Source organism: Lissotriton vulgaris, chromosome 11 (assembly GCF_964263255.1).
Source record: "Lissotriton vulgaris chromosome 11, aLisVul1.2, whole genome shotgun sequence".
NCBI lineage: Eukaryota > Metazoa > Chordata > Amphibia > Caudata > Salamandridae > Lissotriton > Lissotriton vulgaris.
Genome location: NC_141699.1, coordinates 558,226,857 through 558,246,509, shown reverse-complemented (window position 1 = coordinate 558,246,509; position 19,653 = coordinate 558,226,857). Strand labels below are relative to the sequence as shown.

Here is a 19,653-nt window from a genome sequence, read left to right as displayed (position 1 = left end):
AAGTACCAGTAAGATGGCCAATCATTACCTGGAAAAAGGCCACACAGTGGAAGAACTCAATTGGGTTGTCTTGGAAACCCTAGACAACAAAGACAGAAATGTCGACAAAATCCTTTTCGAAAAGGAACAACGTTGGATCCATCGTTTGGGCACTGATACTAGAGGCCTGAACGATAACATTCCTTGGTTGAGCCTGTTTAACTGAAATCCTCTGGAGTGGATGTAAATATATCCACGACAGAGCTCTATACCAACCACAAAGATATCCGTACTTCAGCACTATCTGGTGACCTTATTTACCTTGCAGTTGACATTGAAGCCCACTCAGCATGACTACCCTGGTTCCACCTTACCAAGAGATGTGAAAAGTATGAAACGCCATTCTTCATATCCTGTTTTCCCAGTACATTTAGGGGATGGTTTATATGAAATGGGACTACTGATTGCAAAGCAGTCTTATAAAACGTCATGCGCTCTATACCAAGCTTAAACAACTTACTCACTGCTTACTATTTCACTCCATCCATCATGTTGCACACCGATTGGCTTGCATATATGAGAACTTTAAGAGTTCAGGGAAGAACCAGTTTTGAACCTCATATGGTAATCATCACACTTCCCCTGTTCATGAATTAAATACGGATAACTACGTACAATCCTTTAATAAAACCTTCACCCCCCTCTATTTATCCAACACTCTATAGACTACCTGTTAGAACGTTAGTCTGTTTTCCATCTCATATGAACTACGATGAGAGACTCGGGAACGCTTTTTTACCCTTTTCCCAGTAATTGCCCACTTAATCAAGCGCAAACATTAGAAAAATGAGTTTGACTTTCATTTTTTAACATTTCATCTAGTGAAAACATGTTAATCAATCCAGTCCTCGGACCATCGCTTAGATCGCGAGTCCGTTTTCGAGCTCTATCGCTATGGAATTGTAAAAGCGAACCCGGCGGCGCTGTGCAGCTACTTCCGGGTCGCAATAGGCAGCTTCAGCGTAACGCAAAGCACAAGGAAAGGAGCATCAGGTAGACGGCAGACTTCCAAACATCCTGACTCAACTGCAAGTATAACAGAACCGATAACTAATACTTTCTGACTCTTTTTTTAGTCTAGCCCCCTCGAGACCTTTGCAATACCCGAAGGAAGTGTAATCTTTATACACTCCAGGTATGTCTAGATCTTTATACCATAGAGTGTGACGTGTTACCCAAACCTTTAACAGCATGATACAATCTTTGAGCACGCATGCAAGTGTTGGTATTTTTGAGGTTGTTAGTACAACAATACACATTTTCAGAACATGTGGGAGAAATACAGTATTTACAACAAGATGACCTTGCATGAATATAAATCAGCTTGCCAATACCTTAATCATCAGAGTTTGGCACCCCTTTTTTGCATGCAACACGTTTGTGGAGAAAGAGAGAGTTGACACTGCCATTTACTGGGGTCCTATAAAGTATTGCCATTTTAAGTTGCCACAATATCGATTTCTGATCAGTAGTCTAGAACTACTTTATATGTCTCCTCTTACCCTAACCCATGTATGTCTCACTGTAAGTGTCTGAATTATTTGTTGCAGGTACACTGAGACCTTAAAGAGAAGAAACAGGTTGATAATTTCCCTTTTCTTATATCTGTTTACGATAATTTTGTAGACTTTCACCACTCTCACTTATCACGATTGGTCCTGAAGAAAGCCCATAAGTCCGAATCACGGCAAATGGGCTGAAACATGTCGGCCATTTTTATTCTCACTAATTGCTAGCGCGTTCCGAATTCTTAAATTTTCACCGGACGCACTTTTCCAGCATTCCCCATATGGGGCTACCCGAATCCAGACCCAATAAAGTCAAGTATCTGGCTGTACGGGTATTTTGTAACTGAACACTATTCACATCACTGGGTCACTACTGTTTTTTAACTATGGGTAAGATCCTCCTGGTGGAGGCTGCATACCAAAAATCAACCCTATGATTATGCACACACGTGCATGAAGAGCGGAGAACCAAGATATACCGCTACCCCCACTAACCAACACGTGCATGAGGGTTTTTTATTGGAGACACTTTGTCTATTACTTGCATACCCTAGTTCATGCAGGACAAGTGATCCTTACTCTTTGATTAGTTGCACTCTGAAGGACTACCTTTTGGCTCTCCCAGCTTTTCTTTGGCAGCCAGTTCAGCTTTCACTTTTTAAATCCCCTCTGGTGCAGAGATTTTTGAAGGGGTTAACCCACTTGTTTCCCCCTTCTCCTTTTCTTCTGCCACAGTGGACCCTTAATTTGGTCCTTACTTTCTTGATGTGCGCACCGTTTCGGTCGCTACACAACTCCCCTCTATGGTTGCTCACTATCAAAACAACCCTTTTGTTGGCAATGTCCTCTGCCAGCTGAGAGAGTGAACTTCAGGCATTGTCATCACAGCCTCCTTACCTGACCGTCTTTCCGGACAAAGTGGTACAAAGAACTAGGACGTCATTTCTGCCCAAGGTTGCAACTCCCTTCCATAAGGGACAGTCCGTTACTTTACCCACTTTCTATGCACCTGTTCTATGTTATGTTATATTTAATTTGTACAGTGCACGGCTACTCCAAGTGTCCCGGCGCTTACTCCAGAAAGTTAATCCCCACTCCGATCAGAAGCTAAAAAAGCAGCGTTTTTAGGTTCTTCTTAAAAAGCAGTAGGTCTTGGATGCTCCGGAGAGCCAACGGTAGTGTATTCCAAGCCAAGCCTGCTTTACGAACAAAAGAGCTCCCACCAAGCCTTTGGCGATTAAACCGAGGGGTCTGAATTAGTAGCTGATCAGACGATCAAAGTTGTCTGGTGGGTTTATAGAAGGCAAATTTCTTCTGAAGATAGATAGGGCCTAGCCCATGAAGGGCCCAATGAGCAATGGACAACATTTTGAATTTTAGTCTAGATTCAACTGGGAGCCAGTGCAAGTTACGTAAATGGTTACGGACACTCTGTCTGGATGAGAGTCCCAATAGTAATCTGGCTGCTGAATTTTGAACTACTTGCAATTTCCCAGCCAGGTATTCTGGACTGCCAACCAAGAGAGCCTTGGCGTAGTCTAATCGGGACAAGATCAGGGCCCGGACCACCGTCTCGTTGGCACTGGCCGGGAGAAGTGGAAGAAATTTCCTCAAGTTTTTTAGAGTGCCAAAGCAGGTCCCTGTCAGCTTCTTCACATGAGTCGAAAAGTTCAAGTTTAGGAACGAACCGTACAGGAGCACTTCAGATTTTCCTTCATTGTACTTCAACTGTGCGTTTGTCAACCAATGGAACACAGAGGACAAACAATGCTGCGCTACTCCGACAGTCATCCCCCCTCTTCCAGGAAAACAGGAGCTGGGTGTCATCCGCATAGACCATCACTTTAGCCCCCAGTGACTCAATTCAATTCAAGGATTCTTTATTCGATGATTAAAAATCACCATAAAAGCACATACATATATACAATGATTAAAAAAAGTCATTAAATCTATATCAGAATCCTAATTATAATAGTTTCTTATACATGTAACAAAAAAGGAAAAGGGGAAGGACACTTTAAAAATATAATAACATTTTTGGGAATCATTCCTCGCCTCTGGTTACCCTTAGTCGGACCGCCACTTTAATAAAATTCATTATACAACACAATGTTAAAGGATCAGATGCTTTCTGTAAAAAGGTTAAGGCTTCTCGTGCATGTTTCAAACTGGCTTGTTTTAAAATGTTCACTAAAAATCTGCGCCTTGGCATTGAGTAAAAAGGACACAAAAGTAGAAAGTGAAGGGAATCCTGCGGAGACCTATTGTCGCAGCCGCAGGTTCCCTTCTGCTCAATTGTAGTTAAAAACCCTACTGGTGATGCCAATAAATATGGTAGTAAATTAAGTCTAAAAGGCACATCAGAAATCTGTCCTGAGCATTATGCATGAGGTACAAATATGGCTCCATTCCCTCGGTGCTCTTAACCAGGTTATGAGCCCTCACAGTCTTTTTGGACCCTTCAACCTCAGCTCTCTGTGATGCTTTTTGGGCTAAAAAAGCTTTTTTTACTGTAGCTTTGTGCTGGGATACAATTGATACCGGGTCAGTAAATAGGCTCCTGTAACCAAGAGCCTCTAAGGTACTCTTTACATAGTTGAGCCATGGGATTCTCATACATTTGTCCCTTCCTAAGCAATCATTTAAAATTTCCCTACTCAGAGACGCCTCGGGGTTAGTCCAAATTTTTAACCAGCCCACTATTGGTCTAAGTTTTACCAGATCTTCTAAATAAAGCCTCCCTAGTTCCCTATGTGCTATGAAGCCAGCGGTGCTTGGGGGGACTTTCAAGATGGTTCTTAGATATTTATTTTCTTCCCGCTGTAATTTCGCAATGTTGGCAAAGCCTAATACCTCTGCCCCATAGATCACTTTGGAGCAGCATATGGAGCTATACAGGTTCATCACCTGTTCTGGGCACCATCTACCTACCCTCCTACCATAACTTGAAATGGCACCATTACTAGCAATCATTTTGCAACAACGCTCCTCAACCAGGGAGTTAAATTGTAAGGACCCATCAAAGATTAGACCTAAATAGGAAAATGTTTTGACATCTTCTATTTTGTGGCTTCCTATCATATACGTGAATCTGAAAGAGACACGTTAGTGATAGATTCCTTACCTTAGAATAACCCCAGGCGTCAGACTGGATCCGGAAATTTTTGCGTAGCAATACCCCTGCGCGCTGGTAGGCGTCGTCTGCGGCTCCGCGTCCGTCGTCGGCGTCGTGAGCGCCGGGATGACGTCATCGGAGTATATAGACGGCGCCCATGCGCGCTGACGTCAGTTCTTCTTTTTTCCGCGCCAGCTAGCGCAGATCCGGAAGAAGCTCTACCCCCAGTCACTTTTTGACTGAAATCTTTTTTGATCTTTTTGATCCTATACTTAGTCGATTCTCGACTATCGGTGCCAGGGATGCCCGGGTTCAAGCCTTGCTCGAAGTGCGGCCGACTCATGTCGGTCACGGACCCCCATCGCCGGTGCCTGAAGTGCTTAGGCCTCGACCACGACGATCGAACCTGTGACGACTGCCGGGCCCTGACGTCGAAGGCTAGGCAGGAGCGGTCCCGCAAGCGTCTCGAGCTGAGGCAGTCGGCCCCGCGCCGCTCCAGGTCCCGGTCCCGGTCCCACGGGAGGTCGAGGGACAGGTCGCGAGGTCGGAGTCATCGACGTTCCGGGAGTGGTCACCGATCGTCTGGTTCCAAGTCCTCAGGTAAGAGGCATGAGAGGTCGGAGCGACACCATCGGTCCTCCGACCTGCCCCGTCGCTCGCACGATGCGACCGGGGATTCGGGCGACACCGCCCACGCGGCTCCGCGGGAGTCGCAAGCGTCGCCGCCTGCCCCACACCTTCGGGTCCCTGGGCACGGCGCGTCGCAGGAGGAGGTCGAGAGGTACCTCATGGCCATGAGGGCCCTCCCTCCTCAGTCGGTTCCCGTGGCGCCCTCGGGCCGATCGGCTCCGTCTGGAGGTCCTTCCGGGTCGGGCGCTTCGGCCCCGACGACGTCGGGTGCTTCGGCCCCGGCGCCGCTGGCGACTTCGGTCCCGGCGCCGCGCGACCTCGCTGGATCCGGCTCCGGATCCGGGACCTCGCCGGTCGACCCTACGACCTCACCGGCGACGTCCCTTCAGGTGTCGTCCCCGGCAGCTGTAGTGGTTGCCGACCCCAATGCTTCCTACGGTCCGCCTCAGGCGTCGGAGGGGCGCCGCTGGGCGCCGATTCCGACGACCTTCGGAGAATTCTATCTCCACGAGGAGGCCCTGGCTGTTGATCCTGGTCTCCAGGAGCCGGGTGACGAGGAGCAGTGGGAGGGGTCCGAGGACCCTCTGGCACGTGATTGCCAGTCTCATCAGGACTGGACATATGAGCTTGGGGAGGCCAGTGGTATTGACACATCGCCAGACACTGGATTTACATCGCCCCCGACTGTGGCTTCGGAGGCGGGTTCTGCTTACAGTGTAGTGTTGACGAAGGCAGCTAAGGCCCTACACCTTGAGCTCCCCGTCGCGGCCGTGAGGACTAATCTCCTCACTGAGGTGCTCAAACAGCAGTCCGGCTCCGCGGAGCCCCTTCTGCCGTTCAATGAGGCCTTGTGTGACGTTCTGCTGGGCACTTGGTCCAAGCCCGCCACAGGTCCCCCTGTGGATAGGAACGTGGCCAGACGCTACCGCCCGGCACCGGGCGACCCTTGCTTTTTGTCCACCCACCCCACCCCCGAGAGCCTGGTCATCCAGGCCTCCACTTCCCAGACCGCATTCCCGACGGCCCCGCCCGATCGGGAATCCAAGAGATATGAGCAGTTCGGGAAGAAGGTCTTCTCGTCTGTGAGCCTAGGGCTCCGGTCAGTGAACACCAACTGTCTCTTGGGCCGCTACACCCACACTCTGTGGGACACGGTTGCGGAGGTGCTGCCACAATGCCCTGAGGAGGTCAGGGCTAAACTCAGCCAAACCCTTGCGGACGGCCGAGATGCGGCACGCTTTTCTATCCGGTGTGGGCTGGATACCACGGACTCACTGGGCAGGGCGATGGCTACGACGGTGGCGGTTCGACGCCACGCCTGGTTGAGGTCCGCCAATTTCTCGGCCGATGTCCAGGCCACTCTCCTGGACATGCCGTTTGATGGCCGTCGCCTCTTTGGCGACAAGGCAGACCATGCGCTGGAACGTTTTAAGGACTCCAGGGCCACGGCCAAGTCCTTGGGCCTTGCGGCCCCACGCCAGCAATCGGGTGCCTTTCGCTCCTTTCGTGGCCACGGAAGGGGCGCCCCACCACGGACCGTCAGCCACGCGCTGCAGAATGTTCAGCAACGCGGTGGCGGCCGTGGGAACCGCCGTGGCGGTGGTCGGGGCCAGCGGCGAGGCCAGTCCACACCTCCCTCAGCAGCCCCCGCCTCAAAACCTTCCTAGTCCGAGCTTTCAGGCCCATGTGACGCCTGTGGGAGGCAGGGTTCGCCATCACCTCTCCCACTGGCATACAGTCACTTCGGACAGGTGGGTGCTGCAAATTGTCCGAAGGGGTTTCTCCCTCCCCTTCGAGTCTTCCCCTCCATCCATGCCACCTCAATACCACCGTGTGTCGGGGGATCACTTGCAACTTCTGCAAGAGGAGGTTTCGGCCCTCTTGGCCAAGAGGGCCATCGAGCGCGTTCCTGGGCCAGAAGTAGGACGTGGCTGTTATTCCCACTACTTTCTGGTACCCAAGAAGGGCAAAGGGGGCCTACGCCCTATCTTGGACCTACGGAACGTCAACGGCTTCCTCCGGACGGAGAAGTTCAAGATGCTCACTTTGGCTCAGGTCCTGGCTGCCCTGGACCCAGGAGACTGGATGGTAGCGTTGGACTTGCAGGACGCCTATTTCCACATCCCCGTCCTGCCGGCCCACCGGCTTTACCTGCGGTTCACGGTAGGCCAAGAGCATTTTCAGTTTACCGTGCTCCCCTTCGGCCTTACCAGCGCCCCACGGATGTTCACGAAGGTGATGGCGGTGGTCGCAGCCCATCTGCGCAGGCAGGGGGTATCAGTCTTCCCCTACCTCGACGACTGGTTGTTGAAGGCGGGCTCGCCCCAGACAGTCGTCAGCCACCTCCAGACTACGGCCGACCTCCTGCACTTGCTGGGGTTCTCCATCAATGTGCCGAAGTCACACCTGTGTCCCTCTCAGAAGCTCCTCTTCATCGGAGCGGTTCTCGACTCGGCGCAGTTTCGGGTTTACCCACCCGAGCAGCGGGTTCGGGATATTCAGGCTCTGATTCCTATCTTCGGGCCGTTATCCCGGGTCTCGGTCAGGTTGACGCTGCGGCTTCTGGGACTGATGGCCTCCTGCATCCTTCTGGTGCGTCACGCCAGGTGGCGGATGCGGGCTCTGCAGTGGGACCTGAAGTTTCAGTGGGCCCAGCATCAGGGCAACCTGTCCGATCATGTCCTGATCTCGGAGGGCACTGCGAATCAACTGCAGTGGTGGCTCACGGACCGCGACTGGGTCAGTGGCAGACCCCTCTCTCTACCCCAGCCGGAGCACGTAGTTGTGACGGACGCGTCCCTCCAGGGCTGGGGAGGCCACATGGGAGAGGCGGAGATCAGAGGCCTCTGGTCTCCGGCGGAGTCCCGGCTCCACATCAACCTTCTGGAGCTGCGGGCGATTCGTCTTGCACTGAAGGCATTCCTCCCCTCTGTCAGGGGGAGCGTGGTGCAAGTGTTCACCGACAACACCACCGCCATGTGGTACTGCAACAAACAGGGCGGTGTGGGGTCGTGGACCCTTTGCCAGGAGGCTCTGCGCCTCTGGCAGTGGCTGGAACATCAGGGCGTGACTCTGGTGGTTCAACACCTGGCAGGTTCTCTGAATGCCAGGGCGGACGAACTCAGCCGCCGGTGCATGATGGATCACGAATGGCGTCTGAACTCGGACGTGGCGCAAGGTCTCTTTCGACAGTGGGGAGAGCCTTGGTTAGATCTATTCGCCACAGAAGAGAACGCGCAATGTCAGCAGTTCTGCGCGTTGGAGTTTCCAAGGCGGCACTCGCTCGGAGACGCTTTTCGTCGCGAGTGGAGCTGCGGCCTGTTGTACGCCTTTCCGCCTATACCACTTCTGCCCAGAGTGCTGAAGAAGATCAAGCGCGACCGGGCCCAAGTTATCCTTGTGGCTCCGGACTGGGCTCGAAGATACTGGTATCCCGAGCTACTCAGCATGTCATTCGATCCCCCGATTCGTCTGCCTCTTCGGGAGGACCTTCTGTCGCAGCAGCAGGGGACGGTCCTGCACCCGAACCTGTCCAGTCTCCACCTACAAGCTTGGAGATTGAGCGGCGGCAGTTGAGGCCATTTGACTTGCCTCCCGAAGTCTGTGACATCATTCTGGCAGCCAGGCGTCCCTCCACTAAGTCGGTATACGCCTGCCGGTGGAATAGATTTGTGGCATGGTGCGCAGCAAAGGCTGTGGATCCCCTCTCTGCACCCCTTTCGGAAGTGCTGCTCTTTCTTCTTTCCCTTGCCCAGCAGGGCTCTGCTCTGGGCACTCTTAAAGGGTACCTTTCTGCTCTTTCTGCCTTCTTGAGGCTACCAGATCAGCCTTCTTTATTCAAGTCCCCTATAGTGAGTAGATTTCTGAAGGGCATCACACACATGTTCCCTCCTGTTCCCTTCGTGATGCCCCAGTGGGACTTGAACCTTGTTCTCACCTATCTGATGTGTGCTCCCTTTGAGCCACTTCATAACTGTCCTCTTCGTCTCCTTACGCTGAAGACGGCCTTCCTGGTTGCCATCACCTCTGCCAGGAGGGTGAGTGAGCTCCAGGCTCTTTCTTCTTCTCCGCCTTTCCTGTCTGTTCATCCTGATAAGGTGGTGTTGCGTACACGACCTTCCTTTCTGCCCAAGGTTGTCACGGCCTTCCACATCGGGCAGTCCATCACCTTGCCCACCTTCTTTCCGCCTCCGCATCCCTCGAAAGAGGAAGAGAGGCTCCACCGTCTGGATCCAAAACGTGCGCTCTCCTACTACCTGGACCGCACTCGCCAATTCCGGGTGGATGACCAACTCTTCGTTGGTTACGTGGGCGCGAAGAAGGGAAAGGCTGTACACAAGAGGACCATCTCCAGGTGGATCATCTTGTGCATCCAAGCATGCTACTCCATGGCGAGGAAGGAGCCCCCGGCTGGATTGCGGGCTCACTCCACTCGGGCCACGGCAACGACGACTGCCCTGGGCCGCGGTGTCCCCCTGCAGGACATCTGTCAGGCAGCCACGTGGGCCTCGCTGCACACGTTCGCAAGACACTACTGCCTGGACAGTCAAGTCCGGAGGGATGGCTTCTTTGGCCGTTCCGTCCTCCAGGACTTTCTGGTGTGATATTGGTTCGCAGACCCACCACTGGGGTTGGTATTGCTGGGGTATCTATTCTAAGGTAAGGAATCTATCACTAACGTGTCTCTTTCAGATGCACAAGTTACTACTTGTGTAACGATATATCTGTAAGAGACATTAGTTAGTGATAGATTCCTTACCGCCCTCCCATCCTCCCCGTTCTGCGAACTGATATTTAGGGTTAAGGTCATCCCCTTTCAGGGCCCTAGTTTCAATGGCACCAGTGTTAGTTCTATCATGGCTCTGCGTATCTGGCGCGGAAAAGCTGTGTTATCAGAACTGACGTCAGCGCGCATGGGCGCCGTCTATATACTCCGATGACGTCATCCCGGCGCTCACGACGCCGACGACGGACGCGGAGCCGCAGACGACGCCTACCAGCGCGCAGGGGTATTGCTACGCAAAAATTTCCGGATCCAGTCTGACGCCTGGGGTTATTCTAAGGTAAGGAATCTATCACTAACTAATGTCTCTTACAGATATATCGTTACACAAGTAGTAACTTGTGCATTTGGTACATGGTTTATTACCAGCCAACAACACATATGATTTACCCAGATTGACAAAACGATCTAAAGAGCCCATAAACTTGACGAATCCATCAATCAAAATCTGTAGGCTCCTGGGCGTGCGTGCGAGCAGGACCGTGTCATCTGCAAAAAACGGGGATATGACGCGACCCCACCCTTGGACAGTCTGTCCCCAAATTTAACAAGAACTGCTCCAAGTTATTTATATAGAGTGAAAATAAAAAATGGGGCAAGAATTCAGCCTTGCTGTACCCCACTCTTGCAAGGGAATGAATCGGTCAACCCACCCTCCCTATTGAAACGGACTTTTGCAGAGGTGTCACTGTGGAGTTCCCTTAAAATATTAATTAGGCCAACCTCAATCCCCATAAGGGACATCATAACCCAGAGTTTCTCCCTATTCACGTGATCGAATGCCGCTGCCAAGTCCATGAACCCCATATAGATGGCTTCATTGCTGGCCTTGGTGTATTTGGCAGTCAGCATATAGAGGTTCAAACATTGGTCACTGGTGGACCTCCCCGTCCTAAATCCATACTGAGTGTCCGAAAAGATGTTGTTTTCCTCGGTCCACTCGGACAGTCGGTTGAGGATCCCCCTTCCCAGGAGTTTGGCAGACACATCAATCAAGGAAATCGGGCGATAACACTGAGGATCGTCCCTATTGCCCTTCTTAAAAATAGGGACGATTATGGCCTTTGACCATGACTCCGGCAAACCACAGGTAATGGCAGTATTTATGACTCTAGTCATTATGGGGGCCCACAGTTCTACACAGCTCAGAAACAAATCAGGGGGGATCCCGTCCGGGCCAGGGGCTTTATTTTTCGTCAGGCCCTCTATTCCAACAGTGATCTCCTTAATGGAAAAAACTACTGGTGTACCCTGGTGTGAGCTCCCTGCGTACTCTTCAATTATTCCTGGTTCGTGATTATACAGCCCCTTATAGTGAGAAACCCACTGGTCTGGTAGGATATTTGATCCTATCTCTGGTGCATTGTTTTCCTGGAAAGTTGGTTGATTAATGATTCTCCAGAACCCGGACATATCCCTGTTTTCCCCCGCTTCTCTTAGGTCTGCCCAAGCTTCCCCCTGTAGAGCTAATTTCCTCCTCTTAGTCTCCCTCCTATATTTGTTCCTGCACATAGCAATTTGTAGGCTATCCCTTGGTTTATTTTTGAGATTGCTTTTAAGCTCCCTTAAGGCCTTTGAGCAATCTCGATCAAACCATCGTGGGTTACAATGGTTCCTTATGGGCGCGCTAGTTTTTAATAGGCCATCTATAAGTTCAGCGATCTGGCCAAATGCTTCAAGCAACCGAGGACCTTGTACACCCATATCTAAACAATCATCAATGGGAGATTTTCCAGAGTCCATCAAGATAAACCAGCGGAGTCACGTAGATGTTAAAAAGAAGAGGGCTAAGCGATGACCCATGAGAAACGCCAGTTGTCAGCATCATCGGCGCAGAGGCACAGGGAGGAAGCCAGACCCGCTGTGACCTATCTTCCAAAAAGGACCTAATCCAACTCAATGCCGAGCCCGAAATACCAATTTCCGCTAGGCGGTCAAGGAGTAGAGAATGAGGCACCGTGTTGAATGCCGCAGAGAGATCAAGCATAACCAAAGCTGCTAACATGCCAGACATTCCCGATCGCCTCTGCCACCTCAATAATGCTGACTCCGTACCATAAGAGGCACGGAACCCAGATTGCGCTGGATGAAGCAAACCAGACACCTCTACAAAGTTGGTAAGCTGAGACGTCACAACCTTCTCACAAACTTTAGCCAAACGTGGCAAGAGCGAGATGGGATGATAAGTCTCAGGAAGCAAGGGATCGAGAGACAGCATCCTAAGGAGGGGCAGAAACAATGCCTGCTTCCATGACAGAGTAACACATGCCTCGCGAAGCGACTGATTGACCATTACGTTTACTTCAGTATTAATAGTGTCTGACGCATCAGATAGAAGCCCCGCCGCACATGGGTCATTAGGTGATCCAGATTTAAGTGCCTTAAGAATTCTAAGCGAAGTAGGTGAATCCACCGAGCTAAAAGCAGAGAGAAAGCAACCCATGTCTTTCCCCTGCTTCCACAGCAGAGCAGAAATGCCCTTCCTGGATATGTTCGAAAAAGTATGGATAGATTATATTCTCCTTGACGTAAAACTTTGGTCCTTCCTGCAGGATATGGAGGTTCTCCCTTCAGTCGAGAGTGATCACAATCTCCTCTCTCTTGCTCTCTGTCCGCTGTGGATTGGGAACCAGGGGGCGCTCGTGTCTCTCTCAGCGCCTACCCCTCAGGAAGTACATCCTTCTAATTGGGGCAGACGATTGAAATGGAGCAAGCTTATTATGGACGAAGAGAAATTGAAAGCAATTGGGGCACTTTTAGACACAGCTCAGTCCAAAATGGATATGTTGACTCCTCTGTCAGGGGAAGTCACAGTGATATTCTGTGACACAACCAAAGCCTTGAGCAACCTTTTCACTCTCCCACACAAGGCCTCACGAACTGGCAATAGCAAAAAGTTGCCGAACCCTCCGGGTTGGTATACTCAAAAATGTAGGGGGAAGAAAAACGCCCTGATTATTGCTGTTAAAAGCAAATCCCAGGCTGCAATTAGACTGGCTAGGAAAGAGTACTCCCGTACTACTGCGGCAGCCAAGAGGGAATGGGAGGATAGGTTCTGGGTTGATATTATGGACGCAAGCAAGGGCAGGGACGCTAGAAGCTTCTGGAACCTCATAAGATCTAGGGATAGGCCAGATAGCACTCTGCTGACGTGCAACATCCCTGCCCAGAACTGGTTCGATCACTTCTCATCTCTCTATACCCCTACTGGGGTGGCTTCTAATACCATCTTTTCTATAGCCGACTGTACAGGGGGTAGTGAGGATGTTTCTTCTTTTACCGCCACAGAGGTGGAAGATGTAATTAAATCATTGGTTCCTCTTAAAGCAGCAGGGCCGGATGGCATACCGGGCGATTTGTTACGGGCTAGCCCTAAGGAGTGGGGGAAGTTGGTTTCCTCTTTACTCAATGCCATTAACGGAGGTGCGCCTATACCAGATTCCTGGAAGGGGGCTGAGGTTGTCCCGATATTCAAAAAGGGGTGTCTGGACAACCCAGCTAATTATAGGCCAATAAGTCTTATCAACCCAAAAAGTGGTAGGGAAGGTGATTTTGAGAAGGGTGCTCCAGTGGGTGGACGACAACAATATTCTGTCGGACCTCCAAGACGGTTTTCGTTCTGGAACCGGGACTATTGAACAGGCCTTTAGACTGGCTCTCTTGTATTGGAAGGTGGTGGTGCTGGGCAAAGGCAGTCTATATTTGGCCTTTATAGGCCTTAAGACTGCCTTTGACCTGGTACCTAGAGAGGAGTTGTGGAAGGTCTTATCAGTATCCCTCCTTGTGAGACTACACAATGGTAATTTTGCACAGGTGCGATGGGGCACGAACAGTGAAAAAACCGATAGGATTCCTGTAGGAAGGGGTGTCCGTCAGGGATGTGTGCTAGCTCCCACTCTGTTCTCTCTTTATGTGAACGGAGTGGTTGAGCATTTGTTAAGACATCCCTCTGATGCTCCTTCCCTGGCGGGCAAAAGGATTCCTACACTGCTTTTTGCAGATGACACTCTTCTTATTTCAAAGTCCCCCATGGGCCTTCAGAGCCTCCTGAATAACTTCCAGGAGTTTTGTTCACTGAGGGGGTTGGTAATCAACACTGACAATACCAAGTATTTGATTATGAATCCCCCTAAAAACCCGGGGCGCCCGCCAACTTTAAATTCTGCTTCATTGGAGAGGGTACCCGAGTTTGATTAACTGGGTATCCGCCTTAACGATTCTCTAAGTTGGAATCCACATGTCAATAAAATGCTCCTTGGTCACAAAAGGGTGGGTGGAACATTACTCAAGGAACAACGCTCCTCCACAAGTAAATCTATAGCTCCAGTGGTGGAGATTTACAAAGCTAGAGGGGTTAGCGCTGCCCTTTACGGGGCCAAGCTGTGGGGTACTTGTAATTTGGATGTACTAGTAAAATCGGAGAGCAAATTTTTGTAAGATCTGATGGCTCTCCCGTCGAGTACTGCAACCGTCCCAGTGTCTTTTGACTTAGGCTGTAAATCGATCAAGGATCATGCGCAACTTTGCCCCTTGCTTCTCTGGGCTCGGTTGTGGCGGGTGCCGGAATTAGCCTCCTATGCAGAAGCGCTATCAGAGGTAATGGCAATGGTAGGCTGGTCTAGGATTAAATGGTTGAGGGTCGTAAAACGGCTGCTAGTGGAGATAGGGCTAGGCGAGGCTTGGGCATCGAGATCTGCCCCTCCTAAAGCTATGATCAAGAAATTGTACTGGGATTGGGTCTCTTCAAAACTACTCTCAGATCCAAGTAATTGCAATTCCACTGTAGCCTTTTTGGGGATTAAAGATGTGGTGGCCTATGAACCCTACTTAGACATAATTTCCATCCCTTTTGATCGTACCCTGTACTTTAAGTTCAGAGTGGGAACATTACCAGTAGGTGAATTAGTTGCCCGTTGGAAATCCCCCAACCAGATCTCTCCCTTTTGTGCGTGCTACCCCACTCGTGTTGAGTCGGTAGCCCACATTCTTTTCGAATGTCCGGATTATTGTGCGCCTAGGAGGCGATGGCTCAAACCCTTATGCAGACTTTTAGGCACCCGTCAACATAAAGTGGCGCTACGTATTTTAATGTCTGACACATCAACTCTGAATGTTTGTACTGTGTCAAAATTTTTAAAGTGGTGTTGATTGATTGGCGCAAGAAGGCTTTCATTATCAATTTAATCTTGTTTTAACTGTTTTAACACTTGTTCCTCCTGTTTTTTCCTTTTGTATATCTGGAAATTGATTGTTTTAAATACTGTGTCTTATATTTATTGTACATCCTTTTATGATATTTTTATATCGAAATAAAGCCAATCAATCAATCTTTCTCTTGCCCAGCAGGGCTCTGCTCTGGGCACTATCAAGGGCTACATTTCTGCCCTTTCAGCCTTCTTAAGGCTACCTGATCAGCCTTCTTTGTTCAAGTCCCCCATTGTAAACCGATTCTTGAAGGGCATCACTCATATGTTCCCTCCTGTTCCTTTTGTGATGCCCCAGTGGGACTTGAATCTGGTTCTAACTTCCTTGATGTGCGCTCCCTTTGAACCGCTACATAATTGTCCTCTGCGTCTTCTTACCCTTAAGACTGCTTTCCTGATTGCCATCACCTCTGCCAGGAGAGTGAGTGAACTCCAGGCTCTTTCCTCTAAACCTCCTTTCCTTTCTGTCCATCCGGACAAGGTTGTGTTGCAGACAAAACCCTCTTTCTTGCCCAAGGTAGTCACAGCCTTCCACATCGGGCAGTCCCTCACCTTGCCCACCTTCTTTCCGCCTCTGCATCCCTCGAAAGAGGAAGAGAGGCTCCACCGTCTGGACCCAAAACGTGCGCTCTCATACTTTTTGGATCGCACACGCCAGTTCCGGGTGGATGACCAACTCCTTGTTGGTTACGTGGGCGCTAAGAAAGGACGGGCGGTGCACAAGCGGACCATCTCTCGGTGGATTGTGTTGTGCATCCAAGCGTGTTACTCCCTGGCTAAGAAGGAACCTCCTGTTGGGCTGAGGGCCCACTCCACTCGGGCCACGGCGACTACTACTGCCCTGGGCCGAGGAGTTCCCTTACAGGACATTAGTCAGGCAGCTACATGGGCCTCGCTGCACACGTTCGCAAGACACTACTGCCTGGACAGCCAAGTCCGGAGGGATGGCTTCTTTGGCCATTCCGTCCTCCAGGACTTTCTGGTGTGATTAATGGTTCGCAGACCCACCACCGGGGTTGGTATTGCTGGGGTATCTATTCTAAGGTAAGGAATCTATCACTAACGTGTCTCTTTCAGATGCACAAGTTACTACTTGTGTAACGATATATCTGTAAGAGACATTAGTTAGTGATAGATTCCTTACCGACCCACCCATCCTCACCATTCTGCGAACAGATATCTAGGGTTAAGGTCATCCCCTTTCAGGGCCCTAGTTTCATGGCACCAGTGTTGGTTCTATCATGGCTCTGCGTATCTGGCGCGGAAAAGCTGTGTATAAGAACTGACGTCAGCGCGAGATGGCGGCGTCTACGTACTCCAGCTACGTCATTTCGGCGCCGACGACGGACGCGGAGCCGCGGACGACGCCTACGGACGCGCAGGGGTAATGCTACGCAAACGTTTCTGGGTCCAGTCTGACACCTGGGGATATTCTAAGGTAAGGAATCTATCACTAGCTAATGTCTCTTACAGATATACCGTTACACAAGTAGTAACTTGTGCTTCAGTCCTCAGGGACTTTTTGGTATGATCCAGTTCACAGATATACCTCCAAGGAGGTTTGCTTTGGTATCTATTCTAATGTAAGGAATCAGTGGCTAGAAGTTTATATCTGATAAACCAGTAACGTTCTGGTAGAGACTCTATCTTGCCGCCATTCCTTACTGAACCTCCCAGCCTCCTCGTTTCTGCAAACTGGTCTTTCTACTTAAAAGGAACCCTGTAGGTCCTTGTTTTCTATACGCTCGTCAGTCAACCTTCTGATGTGGCTACTTGCCTCTGGCAGATGTCAACATACTGGAGTGCGTTTTTAGGCACGTCTCATTTGGTGCAGAGCAGTGCAGAGCTGCCCCACCTACTGGCGGGCAGAGGTACTGCCCAAGATTTTATAGATCCAGTCTTGTGCCTGGGTAATAGTCTCTAAGCCTAAAGTAAGGAATCTGTGGCTAGGTAGTCTCCACCAGACAAGGCATTACGGAAGGCAAGTAACTTATTCTTTGAGGCCTGAAAGTTTCCAAGTGGCGCATTTCATAGACTTTTAGTCATACTCAAAATCTTGTGTTATTACCATTTAGAGCATGAAGACGACTCAAAAGATGCTTATTTTAGCTGTAAAAATGATGATCCACATCTAAAATTGTTGAAAAGTCGAAAGTGCAACATTTAAAAACGAACCCCACCCCCAGACAAGTAGCAGGCCCATAAGAGGCTCCAGCACTTGATGCCACTTACCATAACTTTCACCTTCCAGCAAGAGGGGCGGCCCTCCAGGATAGCGGCATAGAGAGAACACCACAGTTCACTATATCTGCTGTGTTTTAGTTAAAAAAAATATATTGGAAGTCAGTTGGTGTATTGTACATATTAGTTATGCTCCGTGGTTTGTAAACTAAATGTTTGTAAATTGTAAAGCCTGTATACGGCAATGTAATGTGATTAAGATGTTTTGTACCAGTCACTCGAAATATGAACTTATTTTCTTTCTTATTGTGTTTATTTTAAATATTAGGGAAGTGGGATTGCCCCTGGCACCAGTGTGACATCTGCGATGGTGCTGCCGCTTTCTACTGCGAGTTTTGCCCAAGTTCATTTTGCAAAGTCCACGAAAAAGGAGCTCTCACAACGTCTGCGCTGGAGGGTCGCCTGTGCTGCTCGGAGCATGACCCCAAGTGTCCTGTGCCCCCAGGCTATTGGAACAAGATAAAATGTAAATTGGAGCTTCAAGATCCTAGCGAAGAAACAAAAGAGTGAATTATAACAACAATAGACTAAAACACTGAAATCAGTAACTGAACTTGAAGTTAAAAAATCCAAGAAGCTAGCTGGATCGGTTTGATTTGATGAGCGAGTCATGTTGGAATTATGAGAAGGATCCTCTGATCTTGATAGGTGGCAGCAATTGGAGTCGATTCTCCTAGTTTTGGGGTCAGGCAAATCAAAGACAGCTACCTGTGCCTATAACCAAACAAGAAGAGTGACATTTGTCTGGCTTTAATCATGAAACCGATCTTTTTGGCAGGCGGGTATGAAAGACAAAAAGCATTTGTCTTATTTATTCTTTGGAATGATCCGGTCGGTCAAAAGCGTGCTGATGCAGAGGCATTTATGAGCGTTATTCATTACCTCTAGATCACTTTTGATGGTTGCCAACATTACGTACATATCTTGCACCTGTTTTTAGTGCTTTAGTTGGCACTTAAATGCAGAAGATGAAAGAATTTACAGCGTACATGACTCTTAATGACGTTTCCTAAGCACTTTGTATTTTCAGCGTTTGGACTTGAAAATTAAATCATCAAACCTCTGACTTCCATAGCGACCTAAAGTCAAGCCTGTGGAGGAGTTAGATCTCATAAACCTTGTTTACGTTTTTCTTTTTTGTATGCTTTAAACGTCTTAGATCTGTATCCAAATCCTCAAGCTACACAAAACATCACACACAAAATCCAGAGTTCCATTCCCTATACTTGAATGTGCTGCTTGTGTCTGAGAAGTCAATTGTTCTGCTTTGCACAATTCAGTGCAAGCTGTACTCCCGTTGCCATGTTTACTCTTTATTAAGCAATAATGTATAAGCTCCCCTGATACCAGTTGGCCTCTGCCTAGCTTCTTCAAAATGATCTTAACAGAGCTGGGTCAGTGATAACTAATGGTGGATGCACTGTGAGCTATTAAGGAATGTGGGGTCCAGCAGCATAAAGAGATGTTTTATATCTCTTTGTAAATTAGAAGGCCATAAGATTAATGTAAAAGGGGAAGCAAGCATTCCTTCGTCCTGCAAAAGTCTGGCCTTCTATTAATTGTTGCAGGAGCAATGCAAGGCACATGATTCTCCTGAAGCTAAACTGGTAACTTTGTGTCCCATTGATTTGTGGCAAATTCTCATGAACCCCCTATAATTTCCAATTCATTTACTGATTTTTACTATTTACAAATATCAATAAGTTTTGGGGAGTTTGTTTGTTTTTTGCTTCCTTTATCTCGATGTGTGAGTTTGGTGGAGTATGCCTGATACGATAAGCACAAGCAACAGCAGACAATAATGCAATCGGGAATATCTGCGCATTCACAGGCCTCTACATTCAACTCTGTGCACCTGGCCCTCGACTAAAATCATGTTTTTATGAGATTGAAGTGTAAAAGCCTAAGAATTCTATCCGCGAAGCTTAAGGATTTGCTTGAATTCCCATTTGTTGCCTTCAAGTAAGTGTAGCGCTCTCCAGTTGTATTGGTACACTTCCATGTTTTACAATGTTCACGAGCGCTTAAAAAGGAGCAGTGCCCCAAAGCACTCGGTACACGTGCCACTCTGATATTTTGGGGCCTTCTTTGAATTACGGGCTTGTTATTTTTGTCACGTTTGTGATGTTAACT

At 49.2% G+C, this 19,653-nt stretch overlaps 1 protein-coding gene across 2 annotated transcripts in view; it reads left to right on the top strand.

The window, feature by feature from the left end:
• NSD3 (nuclear receptor binding SET domain protein 3) overlaps positions 1-19,376 on the top strand; it is a 1,769,888-nt gene extending 1,750,512 nt beyond the window's left edge. For both annotated transcript variants that reach the window (XM_086943639.1, XM_086943638.1), the window contains one exon: positions 17,789-19,376. In XM_086943639.1, the coding sequence (XP_086799765.1) occupies positions 17,789-18,030 (242 nt within the window). In that variant the 3' untranslated portion in view covers positions 18,031-19,376. The remainder of the gene's footprint in view (positions 1-17,788) is intronic.
• The last annotated feature ends 277 nt before the right edge of the window (positions 19,377-19,653 follow it).